The 24,979-nt window shown below is 50.4% G+C and overlaps 1 protein-coding gene across 3 annotated transcripts in view; it reads left to right on the forward strand.

Moving 5' to 3' along the window:
- The window catches only part of SLC5A10 (solute carrier family 5 member 10), a 79,240-nt gene that overhangs the window by 12,006 nt on the left and 42,255 nt on the right, over window positions 1-24,979 (forward strand). For 2 of the 3 annotated variants that reach the window (XM_054709206.1, XM_054709208.1), the window contains exons 2-7: window positions 15,747-15,818; window positions 16,069-16,173; window positions 16,551-16,610; window positions 17,402-17,506; window positions 24,179-24,284; window positions 24,593-24,673. In XM_054709206.1, coding sequence (XP_054565181.1) covers window positions 15,747-15,818; window positions 16,069-16,173; window positions 16,551-16,610; window positions 17,402-17,506; window positions 24,179-24,284; window positions 24,593-24,673 — 529 coding nt within the window. The remainder of the gene's footprint in view (window positions 1-15,746; window positions 15,819-16,068; window positions 16,174-16,550; window positions 16,611-17,401; window positions 17,507-24,178; window positions 24,285-24,592; window positions 24,674-24,979) is intronic. The other variant, XM_054709207.1, reaches the window with a different exon arrangement.

The raw sequence follows: 24,979 nt of genomic DNA on the forward strand, positions 1-24,979 counted from the left end.
AGCTATTGTAAATTGTGCTGCTATGAACATAGGGGTGCATATATCCTTTCTGATTGGTGTTTCTAGTTTCTTGGGATATATTCCTAGGAGTGGGATTACTGGGTCAAATGGGAGTTCCATTTTTAGTTTTTTGAGGAAACTCCATACTGTTCTCCACAGTGGCTGCACCAGTCTGCATTCCCACCAGCAGTGCACGAGGGTTCCTTTTTCTCCGCATCCTTGCCAGCACTTGTCGTTTGTTGATTTGTTGATGATAGCCATTCTGACAGGTGTGAGATGGTACCGCATTGTCATTTTGATTTGCATCTCTCGGATAATTATTCACTCAGAATAATGTTCTCAAGGTCCATCCATGGTGTTGCAAATGGCACTATTCCATCCTTTCTCATGGCTGAGGAGTACTCCATTGTTATATGTACCACATCTTTTTATTCAGTCCTCTAGGGCCGGGTACTTTGGTTGTTTCCATGTCTTGGCCACTGTGAATTATGATGCAATATGGGTGCATGGATCTTTGTGAATACAAGATTTCGAGATCTTGGAGTATAAACTCAGGAGAGGGATTGCTGGGTCATATGGTAGCTCTATTCTTTAAATATATATATATTGATTTCAGAGAGGAACGGAGCGGGAAAGAGAGATAGAAACATCAATAATGAGAGAATCATTGATTGGCTGTCTCCTGCATGCCCCCTACTGGGGATTGAGCCCACAGCCCAGGCACGTGCCCTTGACCAGAATCGAACTTGGGACCCTTCAGTCCGCAGGCTGACACTCTATCCACTGAGCCAAACCAGCTAGGGCAGTAGCTCTATTCTTACCGGTAACTTTTTGAGGAATCGCCAGACTGCTTTCCATAGCAGTTGTACCATCTACATTCCCACCAGCAGTGAATGAGGGTCCCTTTTTCCCACAGCCTCTCCAACACTGGTCATTGCTTGTCTTGTTGATAAGGGCACTCTACCAGGTGTGAGGTGGCATCTCACTGTAGTTTTGATGTGCATTTCCCTAATTGCCAGTGCGGTTATATCTATTGGCTGTTTGTCTTCTTGGGAGAGGTGTATTTTCAGGTCCTCTGCCCACTTTTTAATTGGATTATTTGTTTGATGTTAAGTCTTAACAAGTTCTTTATATATTTTGGAAATTAAACCTTTGTCGGAGCTACTATTTGCAAATATCATCTTCCATCTGGTTGGCTGCCTGTTTGTTTTGTTGTTTCCTTTGCTGTGCGGAGGCTTTTCCGTTTGATGTAGTCCCATTCATTTATGTTTGCCTTTACTTCCCTTGTCCTTGGGGTCAAGTTCATAGAATGTTCTCTGGGACCAGGGTCCGTAAGTTTGTTACCTATATTTTCTTCTGTGTAACTTATTGTTTTGGGTCTTATATTTAGGTCTTTGATCCATTTTGAATTAATTGTTGTACATGGGGACAAACTGTAATCCAGTTTCATTCGTTTGCATGTGGCTTTCCAGTTTTCCCAGCACTATTTATTGAAGAGACTATCTTTACTCCATTGTGTGTTTCTGGCTCCTTTATCAAAAATTACCTGTCCATATATGTGTGGTTTTATTGCTGGGCTCTCTGTTCTGTTCCATTATCTGTGTGTCTGTTTCTCAGCCAATACCATGCTGTTTTGATTATCGTAGCTCTGTAGTATAATTTGAAGTCAGGTAGTGTGATACCTCCAGCTTCGTTCTTTTTTCTCAGATAGCTTTGGCTATTTGGGGTCTTCTGTGGTTCCATACAAATCTGATGATTTCTCATTGTATTTCTTGAAAAAATGACATTGTGATTTTGATGGGGATTGCATTAAATCTATATATTGCTTTGGGAAATATGGCCATTTTAGCTATGTTGATTCTTCCAATCCATGAACACAGGGTATCTTTCCATTTTGTTGTGTCTTTTTCAATCTCTTTTAATACTGCTTTGTAATTTTCAGTATATAGGTATTTTACAGTCTTTGTTAAACTTATTCCTAGATATTTTATTCTTTTGGTTGCAATTGCAAAAGAAATTGTTTTTTCATTTCTTTTTCAAAAGTTTCGTTGTTAGTGTACAGGAAGGCAATGATTTTTGCATGTTGATTTTGTACCCTGCAACTTGACTGTATGTTTATTGTTTATAATAGTTTTTTGGTGGAGTCTTTAGGGTTTTCTACATGCAGAATCATGTTGTCCACAAAAAGTGACAGTTTGACTTCTTCCTTCCCTATTTGGATGTCTTTTATATCTTTCTCTTGTCTGATTGCTCTGGCTAGGACTTCCAGCACTGTGTTGAAAAAGAGTGGTGAGAGTGGACATCTTTGTCTTGTTCCTGATCTTATAGGAAAAGCTTTCAGTTTTTCACCATTAAGTATGATATTAGCTGAGGGTTTATCATATAGTAGAGGCCCGGTGCATGAAATTCATGCATGGGTAGGGTCCCTAGGCCTGGCCAGCGATCAGGGCCAATTGGGGCCTTCCAGCTTCCAGCTGGGGTCTTCCTTCGTTCTGCACACCCCCCTCATGATCAACGCACATCATAGTGAGCAGTCGAACTCCTGGTGGGTAGAATTCCTGAGGGGACAATTTGCATATTAGCCTTGTATTATATAGGATGCCTTTATTATGTTGAGGTACTTTTCTTCTACTCCTATTTTATTGAGTGTTTTAATCATAAATGGATGTTGCATCTTATCAAATGCTTTTTCTGTATCTCTTGATAAGATCACATGAATTTTATACTTTCTTTGGTTAATGTGGTGTATTACATTGATTGATTTGTGTATGTTGAACCATCTTTGTGCCCCTGGAATGAACCCCACTTGATCGTGATGTATTACTTTTTGGATGCACTGTTGTATCAGATTTCCTAGTGTTTGGTTTAGGATTTTTGCATCTGTATTCATCAGAGATATTGATCTATAGTTTTCTTTTTTTGTCTTATCTTTGCCAGGCTTTGGTATCAGGGCTATATTGGCCTCGTAGAGTATGTTAGGAAGTAGTATTGCCTCCTCTTCAATTTTTTGGAAGAGTTTGAGAAGGATAAGTTTTAAATCTTCTTTGAACATTTGGTAGAATTCACTGGTGAAGCCATCTGGTCCTGGACTTTTATTTTTGGGGAGATTCTTGATGGTGGTTTCAATTTTGTCACTGCTAATAGGTCTATTTGGATTTTTTCAATTCTTCATGATTTAGTCTAGGAAGGTTATATATTTCTAGGAACACATCCATTTCTTCTAGATTATTGAATTTGGTGGCATGTAGTCTTTCATAATATTCTAGTATGATCCTTTGTATATTTGTGATGTGTGTGGTGAATTCTCCTCTCTCATTTCTGATTTCAGTTATATGGGTCTTTCTCATTTTTTTCTTAGTGAGTCGAGCCAGGGGTTTGTCAAATTTATTAATCTTTTCAAAGAACCAGCTCTTTCTTTTATTAATTTTTTGTATAGTCTTTTTGTTTTCTATTTCATTCAATTCTGCTCTATTTTATTATTTTCTTTCTGCTGCTGACTTTGGATTGCTTTTGTTTTTCTTTCTCTAGTTCTTTAAGATGTGACATTAGGTTGTTTACTTGGGATTTCTCTTGTTTCTGGAGATAGGCCTGTAATGATACAAACTTCCCTCTTATTACTGCTTTCCCTGCATCCCTGAAGTTTTGATGTGTTGTATTTTATTTCCTGCAATACAGGTTTTCTGGCGATAAAATACCTCAGGTGCTGTTGTCTGAGAACATATTTATTTCTCCTTCACATTTAAAGGATAATTTTGCTGGATATATTATTTGTGGTTGACAATTTGTCTCTTTCAGACTTTTGGATATTTGTTTCCACTCTCTTCTGGCTTGTAGAGTTTCTGCTGAGATGTCGGATGAAATTCTGATATGGTTTTCTTGTTTTCCCTGGCTGCTTTGAGAATGATTCTTTGTCCTTAATTTTTGACAGTTTTAATACTAAGTGCCTTGAAGAGGGCCTCTTTCGATTGAGGTAACAAGGTGTTCTTTCTTTTGGGGGAGTGGGGTGGAATTCAAGGATCTAGTTCTTTCCATAGGTTTGGGAAGTTCTCATCCACTGTTTGTTTTAATAAACTCTTCATTTCCTGCTCCCTCTCTTCCTCTTCCAGAATGCCTATAATTCTAATATTGCTTTTTTTGATGGAGTCAGATAATTCTCATAGAGCTCTTTCATTTTTTTTTTTATGTTCAGGCCTTTCTCTTCTTCCCTCTGCATCATTACTAGATTCCTATCTTTGACATCACTAATTCTTTCGCTTATCTGGTTGGCTCTGTGTTCTATGCTCAGTAGTTTTTTCTCTTTTTGTTTTGTTTTGTTTTTTGTTTATCCTCACCAAGAATATTTTCCCCATTGATATTTAGAGGGAGTGGAAAGGAGGAAAAGATATATATATATATATATATATATATATATATATATATATATAGAGAGAGAGAGAGAGAGAGAGAGAGAGAGAGAGAGAGAGAGAAACATCAATGTTTGAGAGACACATTGATTGTTTGCCTCCCACATGCCCCTGACCAGGCCAGGGATTAAGCTTGCAACAAGGTACGTGTCCTTGACCAGAATTGAACCTATGACCCTTCAGTCTGAGGGCTATGCTCTAACCACTGAGAAAACCGGCTAGGGAAGTTCACTTTTTTTTAAATGTAATTTTATTGATTTCAGAGAGGAAGGGAGAGGGAGAGAGAGATAGAAACATCAATGATGAGAAATAATCATTGATTGTTTGCCTCCTGCATACCCCACTCTGGAGATCCATCCCACAACCCAGGCATATGCCTCAACCAGGAATTGAACCATGACCTCCTGGTTCATAGGTCGACACTCAACCACTGAGCCATGCTGGCCAGGCATTAGTTCACTCTTTTTAATTTTTTAGAATTAATCTTTATTGTTGAGATTATTATAGATGCCCCTCTTCCCCCCCCCCCCCCGCCATAGCACCCCTCCATCCGGTTCCCACCCTGCCCCAGGCCCTTGCCACCCTATTGTCTGTGCCCATAGATAATGCATACATGCATATAAGATCTTTGTCTAATCTCTTCCCACCCCCCTCCACACCCTTTTTCTTCTGAGAATTGTCCATTTCAATACCCTTGATTCTATTCTACTCACCAGATCAGTGGTCGGCAAACTCATTGGGCAACAGAGCCAAATATTAACACTGTTAATATTAACACTTTATTTCAATTAACAACAATTGAAATTTCTTTTGAGAGCCAAATTTTTTAAACTTAAACTTCTTCTAATGCCACTTCTTCAAAATAGACTCGCCCAGGCCATGGTATTTTGTGGAAGAGCCACACTCAAGGACCCAAAGAGCTGCATGTGGCTCATGAGCCACGGTTTGCCGACCACTGCACCAGATTATTCTGTTCATAAGAGTTATTTGTTTGATTTTTAGATTCAATTGTTGATATATATGTATTTGTTGCCACTTTGTTGGTCATATTTTTTATCTTAACCTTTTTCTTCTTCTTCCTCTTCTTAAAGAATACCCTTCAGCATTTCATATAATACTTGTTTGGCAGTGATGAACTCCTTTAGCTTTTTCTTATCTGTGAAGCTCTTTATCTGACCTTCAATTCTAAATGATAGCTTTGCTGGGTAGAGTAATCTAGGTTGCAAGTTCTTGATATTCATCACTTTGAATATTTCTTGCCACTCCCTTCTGGCCTGCAAAGTTTCTGTTGAGAAATCAGCTGACAGTCATATGGGTGCTTCCTTGTAGGTAACTAACTGCTTTTCTCTTGCTGCTTTTAAGATTCTCTCTTTGTCTTTTGCTCTTTGCATTTTAATCATGATGTGTCTTGGTGTGGTCCTCTTTGGGCTCCTCTTATTTGGAGTTCTCTGTGTTTCCTGGACTTGGGAAGTTTTCTATCATTATCTCTTCAAATAGGTTTTCGATCTCTCTCTCTCTCTCTTCTTCTGGCACCCCCATAATTCAGATGTTGGTATGCTTGAAGTTATCTGAGAGGCTCCTTACACTCTTTTCATATTTTTGGATTCTTTTTTCTTTTTGCTCTTTTGGTTGAGTGTTTTTTTCCTTCCTTGTATTTTAAATCATTGATTTGATTCTCAGGATTTGATTTTCAGGATTTGATTCTCAGGATCCTCTACTCTACTGTTGAATCCCTGTATATTATTCTTTATTTCAGTGTATGCTTAATTTCTGACTGGTCCTTTTCCATTTTGTTGAAATTCCCACTAAGATCCTTGAAAGTCTTACTAAGTTCCTTGGAGCAGTGGTCGCCAACATTTCGGACCTCATAGACCACCAGTGGTTCACGATCACTGGTTGGCGACCACTGCTCCAAAGGTTTCCTTAAACCAGCGGTTGCACCTTTCAGACCTCATGGACCACCAGTGGTCCACAGACCACCGGTTGGCCACTGCTGCCTTGGAGGTTTCTAGAAGATTCTTGAGTAACTTTATAACCGTGGTTTTGAACTCTATATCCAGTAGTTTGCTTTCTTCCATTTGTGACATGTTTCTTTGTCTCTGCATTTTGGCTGCTTCCCTGTGTTTGTTTCTATGTACTGGGTAGCTGCTAAGCCTCTTTGAATTGATAGAGTGGCCTTGTGTAGTAGATGTCCTATAGGACCCAGTGGCTCAGCCTCCCCAATCACCTGCAGTGGACACTCTTGGTGCACCCCTTTGTGGGCTGTGTGCACAGTCTTGTTGTGGTTGAGCCTTGATTGCTGCTGGTGTCACTGGGAGGAATTGACCTCCAGGCCAATTGGCTGTGGGGACCAGCTGCTACTACAGTGGGAGATCTGCTGTGCAGGAGACACCTTATGGAGCAGGACTTGCTTCAGTGGGGCTTTGGTGATCACTGAGTCTGCCCCTTGAGCATATCACTTATGGATGTGAAGAGTTGTATCTGGTATGGTCTCACACTGATCACTGGGTACACTGGCTCTTGGGTCTCCAGGGAGGTGCAAAGTCAGCCACTGCCTGGGGCCATCCAGCAGGAGCTACAGAGAGATCTGCAGATTCCTTCTCTTTGTATCAGGTTTGGAAGTGCCCAGATGAGGCCCAGCTGTGAAGCAAGACAGGCTGGTGCTGGTGCCAGGTCTTGGGGTTTTTATTGATAGGTTGGGGGCTCCCTGACCCAATTGCAGCTTGTTTAACAGGTTTTTAGTCTTTGAAAGGTCAGGCCATTCATATGCAAAAGCTGCTGCGCACAACTTGGGTAGGGTTGTAAATTGGGTGGGGCAGGGTCTCAGGGAATCACCAGGGCAGAGCAAACAGAGATGGCTGCCAGTCAGCCCTGCACTGGGGAGGTCCCAGCACGGGAACAATGACCGCTGTCAGCACCTCCGTCTGGAAGAAAGCTGGCCCCACATTCCTGCCCTGATGTCAGACAGTCCAGTTTCTCTCTGTATGTGTCTGGGTTCCCCAGAGCCTCACCCGACACTGGAGCTCAGAGGAAGCAGGGGCTTGTAAATTCAATTCATGGTGCCGGCCTTTTAAGAGGAGCAGGTGGGTCTCCAGCAGCCTGTGTGTCACTCAGCCCCAATCTGCACTGGTTTTTACAGCCTGTAGTTCTGACTGCCCGTAGGGACTTCTTTCCCCAGCTCTGGGACCCTGGGCTGGGCATATGGCATGCGGCTCAGACTCCTTGCTCCTCTGGGTGGCCTCCGCAGGGGTGATCTCCCTCACAATTAAAAAAGTGGCACACCCGGGTGCCGGACCAGCCTGTTCTGTGCCTCTGCACCTCCTACCAGTCTCAGTGTGCTTTCTTCTTTACCTCTCTAGTTGTAGGACTTCCACTCAGCCAGCTTTGCAGCGGTTCTGGATGATGGTTGTTCTGTATTTTAGTTGTAATTTTGATGTGGTTGCAGGAGGCAGTGAGTACAGGCATTTGCCTATGCTGCCCTCTTATTTCTCTCAGTAGTTCACTCTTAATCTTAATTGCATGCTTCATCTCCAGGATTTCTGATTAGTTCTTTTTTAAAGTTTCAATTTCTTTGGTAAAGTACTCATTTTGTTCATTGATTTATTTTCTGAGAGCATTGAATTGCTTGTCTGTATTTCCTCATATTTCATGAGTATTTTCAGAACTGCAAATCTCTGTCATTTATGTCATATCTTAGTGGTCCGATGCATGAATGAAGATTCGTGCAAGAATGGGCCTTCGTTCCCCTGCCTGCTGGCACCGCCTTCGCTCTGGCCAGAGCCGCCTTTCCCCTCTGGCCTGGAGCCACCTTTCTGCCTTCCCACGCTGCCCAGAGGCCCCGAGTAGCTGGGGGTGGTGCGGAACACCTGTGTCCCACCCCTCCCCTGCCGCTCGGCGCCTGCGTATGCAAATTAACCCGCCATCTTTGTTGGGTTAATTTGCATACTCACACCTGACTGGCTGGTGGGCGTTACGAAGGTACAGTCAATTAGCATGTTACTCTTTTATTAGGTAGATTTCCATATGATATAGGTTGCTTCTGGGGATTTTTCCTTTTCTTTCTCATCATCCTTGTTAACATGGTTATTCATGGTATTTGCTGTTCTCCTTTGCCTAGGTGTTTATATCTGTCTGTATATATATGGCTGATAGCAGCTTCCTCTGAAGAGGTCTTTCTACTATTTTCCAGTAGATGGCACTGAATTGCAAGATTTTGTTTTCCTCCGTGATCTCCCTGTCAACCTCCACAGCTTCTGTAAGATAGTACAGCTGTGCTACTTGGGGGTGGGGTTTGTTTTGCCCTCACTGTAATGGTGACCCCTGACCTCCATGGGATCCCACCCAAAGTACCCCCCGCCCCTGGGGATCAGTCACAGAGGGAAATAGCAGTTCTATTGAGTCAGGGCAACGGGAGGCAAGTTTGAGGAGTCCAAGTGGTGGCAGTCCTCTGTGCTTCCATTTCTTTGTCTGAACTCCACTGCCTGGTCCGACAGTGGAGCTGCATGGCCAAACCCTGTGCTTTGTCAGGCATCTGCCGGCTCAGTCACTGTTCGCTCCCTTGCTGCTCACCCTGCTGGACTGCTCCTCCACGCTCCCGCGCCCCCTGCATCTCTCTGTTCCTCCAGTGGAACTGGCTTCCTCCACTCTAGGTAGAGCCTCGAGCTCCCGGATGCAGTGCTGCACCTGCAGGCTCCTGTGCTTTCCTCTCTTCTTGTGTCCCAGTTTATTCTTGATTTCCCACCTTTAGATGTTTCAGTATGCAAGTCTCTCAGGCAAAGGATTTCTTTGTTAAATTATAGTTGGTTAAGTTGTTGAAATTTCTATGATCTCTTTAATGTATTGCTGGATCTGATTTGCTAATATTTTGTTGAGGATTTTAGCACCTATGTTCATCAGGGATATCCTATATAATAAAAGGGTAATATGCAAATTAACCATCACTCTGTCACAAATATGGAGGCACCCATAGCCACAAGATGTTGGCGCCTAGTCCCCTCATCCCCGCCGGAGTCCCCCAGTCCTGAGGGGATGGGGGTGGCTGCTGAGAATGGGCAGCGTGAGCGGCCTGGCGGAGTGCTTGCTTCGTCGCTGCAGCGATGAGGCAAGCATCCCGCCCTGGCCACGGAGGGCCTCTGGGCCTCTGGGCCTCTGGGCCTCGGAGAGCCTCTGGGCAGCGGGTGCAGAGCAGCCAGGCTCCGCATAGAGCAGAGAACCACGGGGAGTGGGCCTAAGCTGTCAGGGCTCCCAGATAGGAGAGGGTGCAGATCGGGCTGAGGGACCCACCCCCTGTGCACGAATTCCGTGCACTGGGCCTCTAGTTGGCCTACAATTTTCATTCTTTGTATTATCTTTAATTGGTTTGGAATTAGGATAATGCTGGCCTCATAAAAGGAAGTTTTCCCTCCTCTTGAATTTTCTGGAGTAGTTTGAGGAGGCTAGATGTTAGTTCTCTTTTGAATGTTTAGTAAAAATCACCTGTGAAGCCATCCAGTACAAGACTTTTATTTGCTGGGAGTGTGAATGACTGATGTCCCGTGTGGTTCAGGGTTCAGAGTTCAGGATCTGGAAGAGGGGCCGCATGCAAATGAAAGAGATGAGACAAGAAATAATAATTTGGAAATTGGGGACCAGACAGGAGCCCAACCCAAGAGGAAGGACTCCACTTGGGCTCAGGCCTTGCCATCCTTTTATTCAATTTGGGATACACCTATAGCCCTTAGGCAGGCAATTTCCAGTAACAGGCAGACTATCTTATCAGTAAGGATTTACATGACTGTCTGATGGGGAAGTTGCTTCAGCTACCATTGTCTTGACTAAACAGTGGGTGCATAGCTCTGACCTTTGCCAGGGCTCAAGGGTCACCAGCATTCCAGGCTCCTTGTCCCCACCTCTCTGCTAGTGAAGACAATAGGTGGTTTCCCACAGGGAGTGTTTTTATTACTGCTTCAAATTCATTAGTTGTTACCGGCCTATTCAAGTTTCCTGATTCTTCCCAATTGAGTTTTGGAAGATTGTATATTTCCTGGAATTTGTCCATTTCACCCAGGTTGTTCAGTTTGTTGGCATATAGTTGTTCATACGTTTTTTGTTTTGTTTTACAATCCTTTGTATTTCTGTGGTGTCAATTGTTACTTTGACACTTTCATTTTGACTTTATTTATTTGGCTTCTCTCTTTATTTCTTGATAAAGTCTGGCTAACGGTTCATCAATCTTGTTTATCTTTTCAAAGGACCAGCTCTTGATTTCATTGATCTTTTATGTTGTATTTTTAGTCTCTATGCCATTAATTTCTGCTCTGATATTTATTATTTCCTTTTTTTTCCTACTTCTTCTGGGCTTTTCTTGTTGTTCTCTTTCTAATATCTTAGTTGTGGGTTTAGGTAGTTTAGTTGATGTTTTTCTTGTTTCGTGAAGTAGGCCTGTAATGCTATGAACTTCCCTCTCAGAACTGCTTTCGCTGTGTCCCATAGCTTTTGGGTGATGGCACATCCATTTTTATTTGTTTCTAGGAAGTTTTTTATTTCTTCCTTGATCTCATTGTTAACCCATTCATTGTTTAATAACATGCTATGTAGCCTCCATGTGTTTGAATGTTTTTGAGGTTTGTTATTATAGTTGATTTCTAGTTTCATGCCATTGTGATCTTAGAATCCTATATAATAAAAGCCTAGGTGGTGTCATGCCCTTGCGTGACGTCCTCATGCGATGTCACAAGATGGCCACCACAAGATGGCCACCACAAGATGGCTGTGCGCACAGTGGAGGCAGGCCCCGGGGGCCATTTTGCACGGTGAGGCTTGGGGGTCCCACGGCTCTGCGTGGCATGGAGGAGGCTGGTCCCTTGTGCTAAGGAGGCGGGTCCCAGTGGAGGAGGTGGGTCGCGGCAGGGGAGTGCAGTTGTGGGCAATCAGGCCAGCAGGGGAGGGCAGTTGTGGGCGATCAGGCCATCAGGGGAGGGCAGTCGTGGGCAATCAGGCCGGCAGGGGAGGGCAGTCGTGGGTAATCAGGCCAGCAGGGAGGGCAGTTGGGGGTGATCAGGCTGGCAGGGGAAGGCAGTTGGGGACAATCAGGCCGGCAGGGGAGCAGTTAGGTGTCAATCAGGCCAGCAGGGGACTAGTTAGGGGGTGATCAGGCTGGCAGGCAGAAGCAGTTTAGGGGCAATCAGGCAGGCAGGCAGGCCAGCGGTTAAGAGCCAGCGATCCCGGATTGTGAGAGGGATGTTGGACATCTCTGAGGGGTCCCAGATTGGAGATGGTGGAGGCCAGGTTAAGGGACACCCCCCATGCATGAATTTCATGCACCGGGCCTCTAGTCCTATACACTGAGTGGCCAGATTATTACGATCTCTGAATGCATAATAATCTGGCCACTCAGTGTAGACTGACCACAGAGTTAGGATTTTAAAATAAGGTTTTTCCATGTATAAGAACTGCATTGTGGGTAGTTAGAAAGAAGCAGAGGACTTAATAGCCAGAGGCTGGGGGCCACTATCTCCTGGTCCCTTGACATATCAAGATTTGCAAGCTTTCCCTTAGACATAAGTACACTGAGTGGCCAGATTATTATGCATTCAGAGATCATAATAATCTGGCCACTCAGTGTATAATGAAGAATTAATATGCTAATTAGACGGATGTCAGAATGACTTTCTGGAACAACCAGTGGGTGGGGGGCGGGGCTGTGGGGCAGAGAGGCAGCCAGGGCCATGAGGCAGCCAGGGCTGCGAGGGCTGGGCCCCTTGCCTGAATTTTGTGCATCAGGCCTCTAGTATATTTGATATGATTTCAATCTTATTGAACTTGTAAAGGCTTATTTTGTGTCCTCACATGTAGTCTATCTTTAAGAATGTTCCACATGCATTTGAGAATAATGTATATTCTGCAGCTTTGGGATGAAATGTTCTATAAATATCAATTAAATCCACCTGATCTAGTGTATCATTTAAGGTTGCTGTTTCCTTGTTGATTTTTTTGTGTGTGAAAAATCTCCAGTGATGTCAGTGAAGTCCCCTACTATGACTGTATTGCTGACAATCTCTCCCTTAAAGTCCTCCAGGATGTTTTTAATATATTTTTTTATTTGCTGAATCCAGATTGGTTTCTAGTGCCCTGAGTGTACATCAGCCTCTTTTGTACTTTGAGGCTTTTATTTTTATTTTAATATATTTTTAATTGATTTAAGAGAGGAAGGGAGAGGAAGCGAGAGATAGAAACATCAATGATGAGAGGGAATCATTGATTGGCTGCCTCCTGTACATTGGACCGAGCTCACAACCCAGGCACGAGTCCTTGACTGGAATTGAACCTGGAACCCTTCTTCCGCAGGCCAATGCTCTATCCACTGAGCCAAACCGGTTAGGGCGAGTCCTCCAGGAATTTTTAGATATATTTACATGCTCATTTATTTGGTACATATATATTTACCAGGGTTAAATTCTTTTGTTAGATCAATCCTTTTAGTATTATGTAATGACCGTCTTTGTCTCTTATCACTGTTGTTTGGAAGTCTATTTTCTCAGATATAAGTATTGCTATCCCCACCTTTTTCATTTCCATTTGCATGGGAAATTTTTCCCCATCCCTTCACTTTCATGCTGTGTGAGTCTTTTGTTCTGAGGTGGGTCTCTTGAAGAGAGCATATATATGGGCCATTTTTAAAAAATCTATTGAGTTACCCTATGTCATTTGATTGGAGCATTTAAGGTTATTGATAGGTACCTATTTATTACCATTTTTATTCTTTATGCCTATGCTCCTCTAGTTCTATATTTCTTCTTTTTTCTTCCAACAGTCCCTTTAGCATTTATTGCTATGCTGGTTTAGTCATAATAAGCTCATTTAGCCTTTTTTTTTTTTTTTTTTGGTCTGGGAAGTTCTTTATTTTCCCTTCAATTTTATTTATTTGTTTATTTTTAAATATATGCTTATTGATTTCAGAGAGGAAGGGAAAGGGAGATAGAGATAGGAACATCAGTGATGGGAGAGAATCATTGATCAGCTGCCTCCTGCATGCACCACACTGGGGATCAAGCCTGCAACCTGGGCATGTGCCCTGACTGGGAATCAAATACATCTTGATTGGGTCTCTCTCTGCCTCCTAAATTTGTGTGACCTTTTTCCTTCACCAGGTTTGGGAAGTTTTCTGTCATTATTTCTTCAAATAAGTTCTCTACCCCTTGATCACTTTCTTCTCCCTCTGGTACTCCTATGATGCAAATGTTGTTACCGTTCATGTTGCCCCAAAGTTCCCTTAAATTCTTGTAATGCTTTTTTTCTTTTTTAAAATATATTTTTTATTGATTTCTGAGAGGAACAGAGAGTGAAAGAGAGTTAAAACATCAATGATGAGAGAGAATCATTGATTGGCTGCCTGCTACATGCCCCACACTAGGCATGTTCCCTGACCGGGAATTGAACCATGACCTCCTGATTCATAGGTTGACGCTCAACCACTGAGCCATGCTGCTCAGTTTGTCATCATACTTTTTAAGTGTTTTTTTTTTCTTTTATTTTTGCTGCTCTAATTGAGTGTTTTTTCTACCTTGTCTTCCAAATCACTAATTTGATCCTCTGCTTCCTCCAGCCTCTTTAAATTCCTTCTAGTGTCTTCTTGATGTCAGATATGGTATTTTTCATTTCTGACAGGTTCTTATTCATGGTTTTTCTGTCCTTGTTAATGCTGATGTCCCCACTAAGGTCCGTGTAGTTCCCATTAAGTTCTTTGTAGTTTTCACTAAGTTCCTTGAGCATCCTTATGACCATTAATCTGAACTCTGTGTCTGATAAACTGCTTACCTCCATTTCATTTAGCTCTTTTTCTGGAGAGTCCTTTTCCCCATTTCATTTAGGGGTTGTTTCTTTGTCTCCCCGTTTTAGTTGTTGCTTTGTGTTTGTTTCTATGTATTAGGTAGAACTGCCATGACTGCCCGTCTTCATGGGTGGTCTTTTGTAGTAAATGTCCTGTGGGGCACAGTGGTACAGTCTTGACCTCCTGAGCTGGATGCTCTAGGATTGTCCTTTTTCTCACTTCTTTGGGCTCTCCTGTTGTAATTGGGTCTTTTTAAAACATATATATTTTTATTGATTTTAGAGGGAGAGAGAGATAGAAACATCAATGATGAGAGAGAATCATTGACTGGCTGCCTCCTGCATGCCCCCCACGGGGGAGTGAACTCACATCTGGGCATGTGCCCTGATTGGGAATCAAACCATGACCTCCTGGTTCATAGGTTGATGCTCAACCCCTGAGCCACGCTGGCCAGACATAATTGGGTCTTGGTTGTTGTTTTCCCATTCTTCGGTGGGATCTCCTCTCAGGCTGGCTGACTGTGAGGCTCAACCCCGACCATGCCATGCGAGCTGTTGTACGGGTACAGTTGTTCTAACGCTCCACCCAGAAGTTAGTGTCCCCACTTGTACAATTGGAATGACTCCGCTGATTGCTGTGCTTAAAGGATATAGCCTAGCCCTGGCCAGGTGATTCAGTTGGTTGGAGCGTCGTCCCGATACACCAATGTTGCGGTTTCAATCTCAGTGAGGTGAGAAATGAGTAAAGCTGCAGGAGACCATGAGCCAGGAGTCAGAATGCAGAAGTCAGAACTGGAGTGAGAACGGAGAGGAAGCTGTGTGTCCTTGGAACGTTCGTTAATATCTTAAGCGTTAATTTCTCCATCAGTTCACTCTCTGTGAGGAGAGAAGCTCTGTGATCCATTTTGACCGTTTGAAAGTGTACAATTGAGTGGCATTTAGTACATTCACAATGCTGTGCAACCACCACCCCTATCTAGTTCCAAAATATTTTCATCTCCCCAAAAGGAAACCTCACACTTACTAGCAGTCATTTTCTATTGCCCCCTCTCCCTGGCCCCTGGCAACCACTATCTGCTTTTTGTTTAAGGATTTACCTATTCTGGACATTTGTATGAACAGAACCACACCACACTTGGTCTTTTGTGCCTGATTTCTTTCACTTAACAGAATGTTTTCAAAAGTCAGCCGTGTTGTAGCATGCATTAGTATTTCATTCCTTTATGTGGTTGGAGACTACTCACTGTGTGGAGAGACCATGTTTGTTATCTACTCATCAGATGGTGGACATTGGCTGGGCTCTACCTTTTGGCCATTGTGAATACTGCTGCTATCAGCATTCATGTGTATGAGTTTTGTCTGAACGCCTGTTTTCAGTTCTCTTAGATATGCACCTAGGAGGGAATTGCTGGACCATAGAATAATTGTATGTTCAACTCTTTGAGGAATGGCCACGCTATTTTCCACAGCAATGGCACCATTGTACATTCCTTCCAGCAATGCACAGGGGTTCCAGTTTCTGCTCTATCCTTGCAGTCCTCCTGTCGAGCCAGCAGGAACACCGTGAGCGGCTACTTCCTCGCGGGCCGGGACATGACATGGTGGCCGGTGAGTACACCCTGACTCCTCCCACCCCTCCTTCTATTGGGGCCACATCGGACCTCCAGGTCAGCCAGCATCTGCATCCTTGAGGTCACTGCCCAGTCCAGTTTAAGCAGGTGGTGATGGGGCAGGCTGAGGCTGTCAGGGGGTCCCCAAGCTGGGAGTGTAGGAATAGGGTCCTGGAAATTGTGTGAAGGGCGGGGACTTTGGAATCTGGGTGGCTCACAGATGATTCCTTTTCCTCTCTCCCCACCAGATCGGAGCCTCCCTCTTTGCCAGCAGCGAGGGTTCTGGCCTCTTCATTGGACTGGCCGGCTCAGGCGCAGCTGGAGGCCTGGCTGTGGCAGGCTTTGAGTGGAATGTGAGCTCCCAGAGGGTACAGGGTGTGGGAGAGCACAACCATCCTCAAGGCCCTGGATAGGGCTCCGCTGGCGTCCACACCTCGATGGCCAGAGGGGCACCTCCTAGCACCTAGGTCTGCCAGTGTCCAGCTGTGTTCTGTGCAGCTGGTTCCTGGGGAGGTCTGGTCTTCAGAATGCCAAAATGCTGGACAGACCAGCAGGAAGGCAGCTGCTAGCCTTGGCCCAGGCCATCTGTTTACAGAGGTGCAAGGAGGGAAAGGGGTTGGCCTGAGTTCTCCTGGCAAGTCAGGCCTCCAGACCCCTGGTGCCCGTTTCTCCTATGGGGCAGGGCTGTGGGGCTGTGCCCACGTCCTCACCCTGCCTCTGTCGCCCGCAGGCCACCTATGTGCTGCTGGCCCTAGCGTGGGTTTTTGTGCCGATCTATATCTCCTCGGAGGTGAGTCTGCTCCTGGAACCTCGCTGCAGCCTCCCTTGAGTCGGGGCCTTGGTCCTAATTGGTGGTGGTGATGGGCATGACCCTCTGGCTTCACTCACAAGTTGGCAAACTCTCCAAGCTGTGTTTATTATTATGCAATTAACATTCCTATCAACCCAGCAAAGCAGGCCCCTGGGACGTCAGCCCGGGTACCGTCTCTGCTGGTTTGCATGCTGCGTCTTAGAGTCCACACCTCAGTGGCCAGAGGGGCACTCCCAGCAACTTAGGTCCGCCAGTGTCCAGATGTGCTCTATGCAGCAGTGTTTCTGGGGCACACAAGCCACACACCTGGACAGCACACCTGGGTGTTACACCTGAGCTGCACACCTGGTGGCACACCTGGTGGCACACCTAGGCAACACTGCCCTTGCCTGTGCCCACTCTTTTAGCCCCAGCTGAGCAGTCACTAAGTCTAGGGCGTCCCATTTCCTGGGTGTCTCTCAGTCTGTCCCCTGCTCTGCCCCTCACAGTCACCTTCTCCATTCAGCCTCACATAACTCATCTGGTTTTGTCCTATCAGCTTCCGAGCCTGTCCCTCTGTCCCCAGCAGCAGCCCCTCCAATCCATTCCTCATGTCAGTCTTGAGCAGCCCACACAAGCCTGCCGCCACTCCCCTGCCTGAAACCCTCCGAAGAGGTGGACCCCTTCGCCTGGAGCTCAGTACTCAGTGTGGGCCCGGGCCTGCCCTTGAGCAGCTCCCAGCCCGAGTGCTGGTGCGGCCTCAGGAGAGTGACCCTGTCCGGCCTCCCCAGATCGTCACCATGCCTGAATACATCCAGAAGCGCTATGGAGGCCAGAGGATGCGCATGTACCTGTCTGTCCTGTCCCTGCTGCTGTCCGTCTTCACAAAGATATCGGTGAGCCGCCCCACCTCAGCTTCTAGCCAGCAGAGCCTGGACACATCCCACGCGGGAGGCCCCTCAAACAGACCTGCCATCCTCTCACCCTTGTTTAACATCTGGGGAAACTGAGGCCCAAAGAGGGACAATGCTGGCCTAGGGTCACACAGTGAGTTTGTGACAACGGGTCCAGGGCCCCCAGAGTGGAGGCTCAGCAGCCAGCATAGTTGGGGGAAGCATGTAGGTTCTGTGACTCCTGATTCACCGCAGGTTCTCGATATGGGGGCCCCAGGGGGCACTCAGTATCAGGGGTTGGTGGTGGACATCCCTGTTCAGCCTCTGGTTTTCCCTGGACCTGAACTGAGGTGAGCAGGACTTCCCACGAGGGGGCGCTGAGAGCCCTTCTGGTCTGGGCTGAGGTTCAGAGGCTGCATGGAGCCCACCTTCTGCCTCTCACTGTGGCTGGTCAGCTCTGTCACCAGCTGGTCCCCAACAGCACCCGCCCCCGGCATTGGGGTTGCCATCACAGGCCTCTTTCCCTGGGGGCCTGGACCTGGTCCCGCTGGAAGGGTAAGAGCAGAAAGCACACCAGAATGCCAGTCAGCACTTGCTGGTGGCTTTCCTGTCCAAATCCCTGATTTTGCAGGTAGGGAGCCAAGGCCCAGGGAGGGCATGGCCTGGTCTTAGGCTAGCTGGTGACTTCATGGCAATGCCAGGCCTGGCTCTCACTACCCTGACGGGGTTCAGGAGCAGGGACCTGGCTGCGTCCTGGGTCAGCCTGCTGAGAGCTGAGTGAGCCTGGACGAGAGCCGAGACCTGGGATGAGACCCGAGACCCGAGCCTTGGCCCCCAAAGGCGGTGGACTGGCCGGCCTGCCTCCCAGGCTCTGTGCAGGGGGTGGGGTGGCACGATGAGACGTGCTCCATGAGCTGGCCTCCTCAGCGGTGCTCACCTCCTGGGCCTTCTTCCGGTCGGCTCTGGGCCTGGGAAAACCAGACATGCCATGGGTTTTGTGGAGGGAGGGGAGGCCTCACTGCTCAGCCAGGAGCTGCAGGCAGGGCTCCCTGGAAATGCGGTCCTAGGAGAGTGACTGCTCCTCAGTGGCCCTGGGGCGCCCTGGGACTGGCCTGGGGCACCCTGGGACTGGCCTGGGGTGCCCTGGGACTGGCCTGGGGCTGCGTGAGACTGGCTTGGGGCAGCCTAGGGTCCACCTGGACCACATGGGCTCTGACTGGGGGTCTGACCTGGCATTTGACCTGACCCTCCCCCACCTTGGGCCTGGGGACGGTGGTCGGCAGCCCTCTGCACACCCTGGGCCTTGTCTGGGCCTGGCCTCTGCTGTGCACCCACAGGTCAGCTCCGGGGGCCCCAGAGCATCTTGTTCTTGTGCAGGTTTCCGGGACCTGTTAACAAGCAAGCATTGCTCTGCCTTCCAAAGACGAGGCGCTCTCGGAGCATCGTGAGGTTCCTGGCTCAGGGTTTCCCTTTGGAGACTGGAGGGACCTGCTCTGTGCTGCGCTGAAGTCCAGTTTAGAATTTCCCACGCATGCGCTTCCTCTCCGCATCCCCGCCCCTGCACCAGCGCCTCTCCTGGGACCAGAGGCTCAGAAACAAACCAGACCTGGCCCCTGCTCTGAGGGGCACCAGAGGCCGCGCTCCAGTTCGCACCAAACAAACCTGTGTGCCATCTGGCTGTGGGTGCCATGTGCGCCCTGGCCAGAGCGCGACAGTGAGGGGTGAGGCTGGAGGTGCTGATGGCCAGGGGTCCAAGTACCAAGCGGCGCTGGGGGTCAGGCAGGTAGTGGCACCGTCAGGCTGGAGTCAATGCCTCGGGCCCCTCCCAGAGGACAGGCCAGAGGGCGGGAGGCAAGAGGGGGGAGGCCCGGGGGTTCCTTTATCCCCCGCTGCAGCCTGCTGGTAGTCTGGTAAGGTTTATGTCTCACACCCAGAACAACCTGAAATGGGCGGCTGGGGTGGGACTTCCAGAACGACGAACGGTTAGGAGGAGGTCCTCAGAGACTCCTGAACTGCAGCCCCAGTTTATAGAGGAGACAACTGAGCCCTAGAGTGGCTGCACTTGCTGAAGGCCATGCGGAGCCAGGCAGAGTCACAGTTAGAACCCAGGCCTCTGCCTCCCAGGCCCGGCCAGCCACTGCCCGCTGTGCCAAAGCAGCCACAACAGGATGCTTCAACTCCGCTTTGTGATGAGGGTGGCTCGGTTTACCCACCTGTAAGATGGGGAGCAACCCATTGACGTCAAGGCTGGGGCTTCAGCACCGATGCTGGGGTTGCCCAGGTGAAGCAGAGGGGGCTAGAGCCCTGGCTGACGGCCTGGGCGGAAGCTGTTTGCAGGCCCGTGCCCGCTGGCCTCTAGAGGCCCTGGCCTCCCTGGGCTGAGCCCCAGGGATGCCCAGGCACTGCACTCCCAGGACCCATCCCAGATGCAGCCTGTCCAGAAAGAGACCACAGGGCCCCCAGCTGCCACCCCTCTGAGGGGACCCCGGTCTGCAGAGAGAACATGCGACGTCAGGGTGCAGAGAGCACCACTGACCCTCGGGTGGGGCTGAGGGAGCCAAGGTCCAGCCCCATCACGGTGCGGCTCTGGGCCTGTCTGCTCTCTGGAAAGTAGGGACTCTTGGCATGACACATCAGGCCACTTGGAGTCAAGGCCAACTGAGCCTCCACGGTCCTTCACGATGCAGCTCCTGCTACGTCAGTGACCTCACCGCGCCCTCTTCTCCCTGTTGCACCTGGCATTCCAGCATGGCCTCCTTGCAACCTCCTGAGCATGCCAGGCATGATCCTGCTCCAGGGCCTTGGCACTTGCTATGGTCTCGGCCTGGAACCTTCTTTCCCTGGATAGCCACATGGCTCACTCGCTGACTTGTCTCAAGTCTTTCAAAGCTCACCTTCACCATGAGGGCTAACCTGCCCAGCAGGTCCGGACTCCCTGACCTGCTCCCTCTTTTCCATCCGTGTTCTATCTTGTGGTATGCTGCATAGTTTGCTTAGAATGTCTGTTGTCTCCCCATTTTTTCTCTTTGTTCATTGATGTATCTCCAGTCCCACTTCATGGGAATGAATGAGAATATATGCCAGGGATCAGCTATTTTTATTTGTTTTTGGGAAAGGGCCAGTAGTAAATATTGTGGCTTTGCAGGCCACATGCAAACTAGTTGACCCTCCAACAACCTGGGTTTGAACTGCACAGGTCCACTGCTACATGACTTTTTTCAGTAGCTACGCAGTTGGCTCTCCATTTCCTGGGTTTTGCATCCACGATTGGGAGTCCACGGATGTGGAGGGCCAACTGGATGGATTCTTCTTACTCCACGCACATCAGGGACTTGAGTGTCAGTGGACGTGGTGTCTGTGGGGTCCTGAAATCAATCCCCCGCAGGTACCGAGGGGCTGGAGTTAAGTCTCAGGGCGTCAAAAGTTATAGGTGGATTTTCAACTGCACAGGAGTCAGGACCCCTAGGCCCCAAGTTGTTCAAGGGCCATTTGCCTCTGAAGTGACAAGCGACACCAGTGGGCATGGCGGATTGGTCTGTGGGCTCCAGTGCCATCCCTGACACAGTTCGCGCACGGCGTGCCAGGCCCGGGCTGGGCCTGGGCAATGATCTCTTTTCTGGCTCTCAGGGAGCTTACTGTCCAGACAGATGAGTACACAGACCAGCGCAACCTCAATAAACAGTGAACGTGCGGCAAAAGCAGCGAAGGCTGGGCTGCCGTCTAGAGTGAGAGAACGGGAGTGGGACCAGGCTCGCGTGGGAGATGAAAACGCAGGGTTTGCAGCAGCTGAAGGTGGGGCTGGAGATGCGGCCGCAGCGGGGAGCGGGGAGCAGTGACGGCCGGGCTGCCTGGGGGGCTTTTACTCTGCACGCAGCGGGCATGCAGCCTCCGGGTCTCCCTGGCACCAGCCACGAGCAGGAAGGTGGCATGGGGTGTGTGTGTGTGGGGGGGGCTGAGGTGGGAGGTGACGAGGGCGTTGGTGGCGGGACTGTCCTGCAGCTGTGGCCGGTGGGTCTGGTGCAGGGAGTGTGGCAAAGGGGAGGGTTTCTGCGCCCTGAGGGATGGTTATGGCCCCGGAGGGATGGTTATGGCCCCAGAGGGATGGTTATGGCCCGGTGAGATGGGCCGGTGTGGGAGCGGGGGACACTCAGGATAATCTGGGGGAATCACCACGCCAGCTTCTCTGCTACCACATGTGCTGGGCACACTCGGTGGGACAGCCCCTCGCTGCCTGGGCCTCGCTCCCTGTCCCTCCTTGTCCTGGGCTCTGGGTTGTTTTCAAGCTCCATGAGATGGTGCGACAATGGGGTCCGCTGGCTCTAGGGACCTGGGAGCTCAGGGTCCCCAGGGCCAGCCCAGCGAAGGCTGCAGCCATGGCCCCGCCTGGAGACTGCAGGGCTTTGGGCAGCGTTTCCCTCCACAGTGCGCCTCCTCGTGGCGGAACCAGGTCGGGACACCCACCTGGGAGGACAGTGGAGCCTGATTCTCAGAACAAAGCGCTGGGGCGTGTGCGCAGAGTAGGTGTGCCAGGCACCCGTGGGCACTGCCTGGGGAGGGGCCTTCTGAGCGGCAGGGTTTCTGAGGGGAGAGGGGAAGCCCTGTGGGCAGAAGGCACGATGTGGGCGCCGCCGGGCCTCACGCTTGGGGAAGAAGTAACAGCAAGTGGCAAGGACAGTTGGCGAGGAGAGTTCGGGGTCAGATCACGGAGCAGCCCCCACAGCGGGTCCTGAGTGAGGGTGGGCCAGGGGCTCCTCCCAGCAGACCTGGCTAGCCTGTGCCCTTGAGCGGGGCCTTCCCTTGAGCCTCCTGTCCCTGCTGCTGTCCTTGCATCTTCTCCCAGGGCTTTGCCGCAGGGGCGAGTCCCTCTGGCTTCGCCTCTCTCTTCGCTTTCCTAGGCCCAGGGAGAGAGGCACAGAAGGGAGTGGCCCGCGGGGGTCCTGAGGGGATGGGGAGCTGAGTGCTCCTGCCGTCTCCCCCCTCCCCCCTCCCCCCTCCATTTCATAGATAAAGAGCCAGAGCTCTGGGTGAAGCAACCTTTAGTGGGACAGTTGACCAGGAACACAGACCCAGGTCCCTGCAGCTCTGGGTTTAGGGCTCTGAGCTTCTACCAGGTTGCAGCTTGCCTGGGTCTGCCGGGGAGAGTTCTGGTCAGCTTAGACCCGGAGACGGACCGGGTGTCCCTGAAATTCCTCTGGTGACAGCAGCGAGCCTCTGCTGGACGCTGTGTGGGACCCGGAGCGAAGACGGCGCGTCCCACCCCCACACCGTGGCCTGGCTGCCTGCTGCCACGGAGGGAGGCGGGACTGGCCTTGAGCGGAGGGGGGGGGGGGGGGCCCGGCAGCTGGGGAGCGACTTCTGGAGGATGAGATGCAGAGACTGGGTGAGCTGAGGCCTGAGGCAGCAAAGTGCTGGCGCTGGGTGCTGTGGCCAGCGTCACCTGTGCTTAAAGGGCCGTGTGGCCGGAAGGTCAGGCACAGACCAGGACTCCGCTCTGAGGGCAGCTGGGGTTCAGGGAGGGTCTTTCGTGGTGGCCGGGGGAGACTCCCGCCTGTGGTGGCTGGGGGAGCCTCCCACTCTGCTTTCCTGGGTCTGACCTTGATGAAGTCCCTTCCCTCCCTGTGCCTCCGTTTCGCCTCTAGTCTCACGGGAGCTGGAGGTGGATGCCTCAACGCACGCACACGCACATACAAACACGCGTGCACACACACACACACACACATGTCAGTCTCCACACAGCTGGTGTCCTCCCCAGAAGGTGAGGAGGAGCTGGATGGAGGCGCAGGAACGTGGGCTCTGTCCGAGGCCCGGGAGCAGGGGGTCCCAGGCCTCGCTCCCGGCAGTGCTGGCAGCTCCAAGCGGGACCAGGCGCTGGGGTAGCTCAAGGGGCTGGTGCCCTCCGGCCTTGCAGACTGGCCCAGAGCCCGGCTCAGCCTTCTCGGGAGCTGTGGCCCGAGGCTGTTTCGGGTCGTCTCCCCTCTTAGCCAGCACGAATGGAGGCCTGTAAACGGGCAGGGCCCTGCCCTTCTTTCTGGGCGGCCCCTGCACAGGGCGACGGGCAAGCTCTGGGAGGCGGGTCCAGAGCGCACCCTGGAGCTCGGGTTCTTGCCCCAAATGGGTCCTGGATGGCGAGGGCTGTGTCGAGCCCAGCCCCTGGGTCCAGCCTCAGCCTGACACACAGTCCTGACTTCAGTCCCAGGCCCGCCGGGGCATTAAGGCCGCCCGTTTCCCCGCCCACCCTGGTGTCCTCTTGGAGGCCCCGCTGACGGGGAGCGGGTCCACCCCGACAGGCTCCCCTGGACAGAGGCACGTGCACCTGCGTCCTGAGGCCGCTAGGCTTTGTGGGCCTCCCCCGGGAAGCCCTCCTTGGGTCCTCCTCCAGGATCCCCTGGGAGCCACAGGGCCAGGGCTCTGCCCTTACACCCCGCAGGGGCCAGATTCAATAGCAACGCTGCTCCGCGGCGGGCGTGGGTCACTAGGACTTTATCACCAACACTAGATCCCTGCTGCACACAGTGCCACGGCCAGGACCTCCTCCGCCCTCACCCAGCCCCTGGCAGGTGGGGACCCCTCCTCATCCACAGGGCGTTGAGGCCACTTGGGGAGTGAGCAGCAGCGGGGGGCTCGCTCACCCGGCGGTCCCCTCGGGCCTCTACACAGATGCCTTTCCCACCCCAGATCGACCTGTACGCGGGGGCTCTGTTCGTGCACATCTGCCTGGGCTGGAACTTCTACCTGTCCACCATCCTCATGCTCGCCATCACCGCCCTGTACACCATCGCAGGTACAGCGCCCGGCCCGGTCGGGGGGCATCCTGGAGAGAGGGGTCCTGACCGCTGGGCTGGGCGTCGGTGCCGGAATCTGAGAGGCCAGCAGAGCCCACAGGCAGGAGCCGGAGGCAGGGCCACCTGCTCCCACAGCCCTGGACAGCTGTAGTCCGGCTGTGCTGGCCCAGCTTCCGGCTCCCACCACGCACCCACCGGGGAAGGGCAGGGCCTGGATGTGGAGCAGCAGGCCCGCCCGGAGCCCTGGAATCGCTTCCCGGTCCCTGCTCCTCGAGACCAGGGCCCTCCAGCTCCCTCTCTGCCGCAGGAGGCCTGGCCGCTGTGATCTACACCGACGCCCTGCAAACGCTCATCATGGTGGTGGGGGCTGTCATCCTGACGGTCAAAGGTGAGGGCTACTGACTGGCAGGGCGCCCAGCAGCACGCCCTTTGGGGCCTGGGCGTCGGCGTAGAGCTGGCTCAGGGCTTGAGGGTGAGGCGGGACCCAGGGCGGATGTGCAGACCACAATGAGGCCACAAACCTGCCTGGGTGTCTGCTCCGGTTGTGAAGAGCCACGTACAAGAGCCCCAGAAGCGCTGGGCAGGCGGAGGAGAGCAGGGCGAGGCGGGCCTGACCCTGGCAGGGGCTGCCTGGGGCTCCGGGGACTCCTCGCCCCTGGAAGAATGCAAGCAGAGCCAGGACCCCACAGAGGGT

Source organism: Eptesicus fuscus, chromosome 20, assembly GCF_027574615.1.
Source record: "Eptesicus fuscus isolate TK198812 chromosome 20, DD_ASM_mEF_20220401, whole genome shotgun sequence".
Classification (NCBI taxonomy): domain Eukaryota; kingdom Metazoa; phylum Chordata; class Mammalia; order Chiroptera; family Vespertilionidae; genus Eptesicus; species Eptesicus fuscus.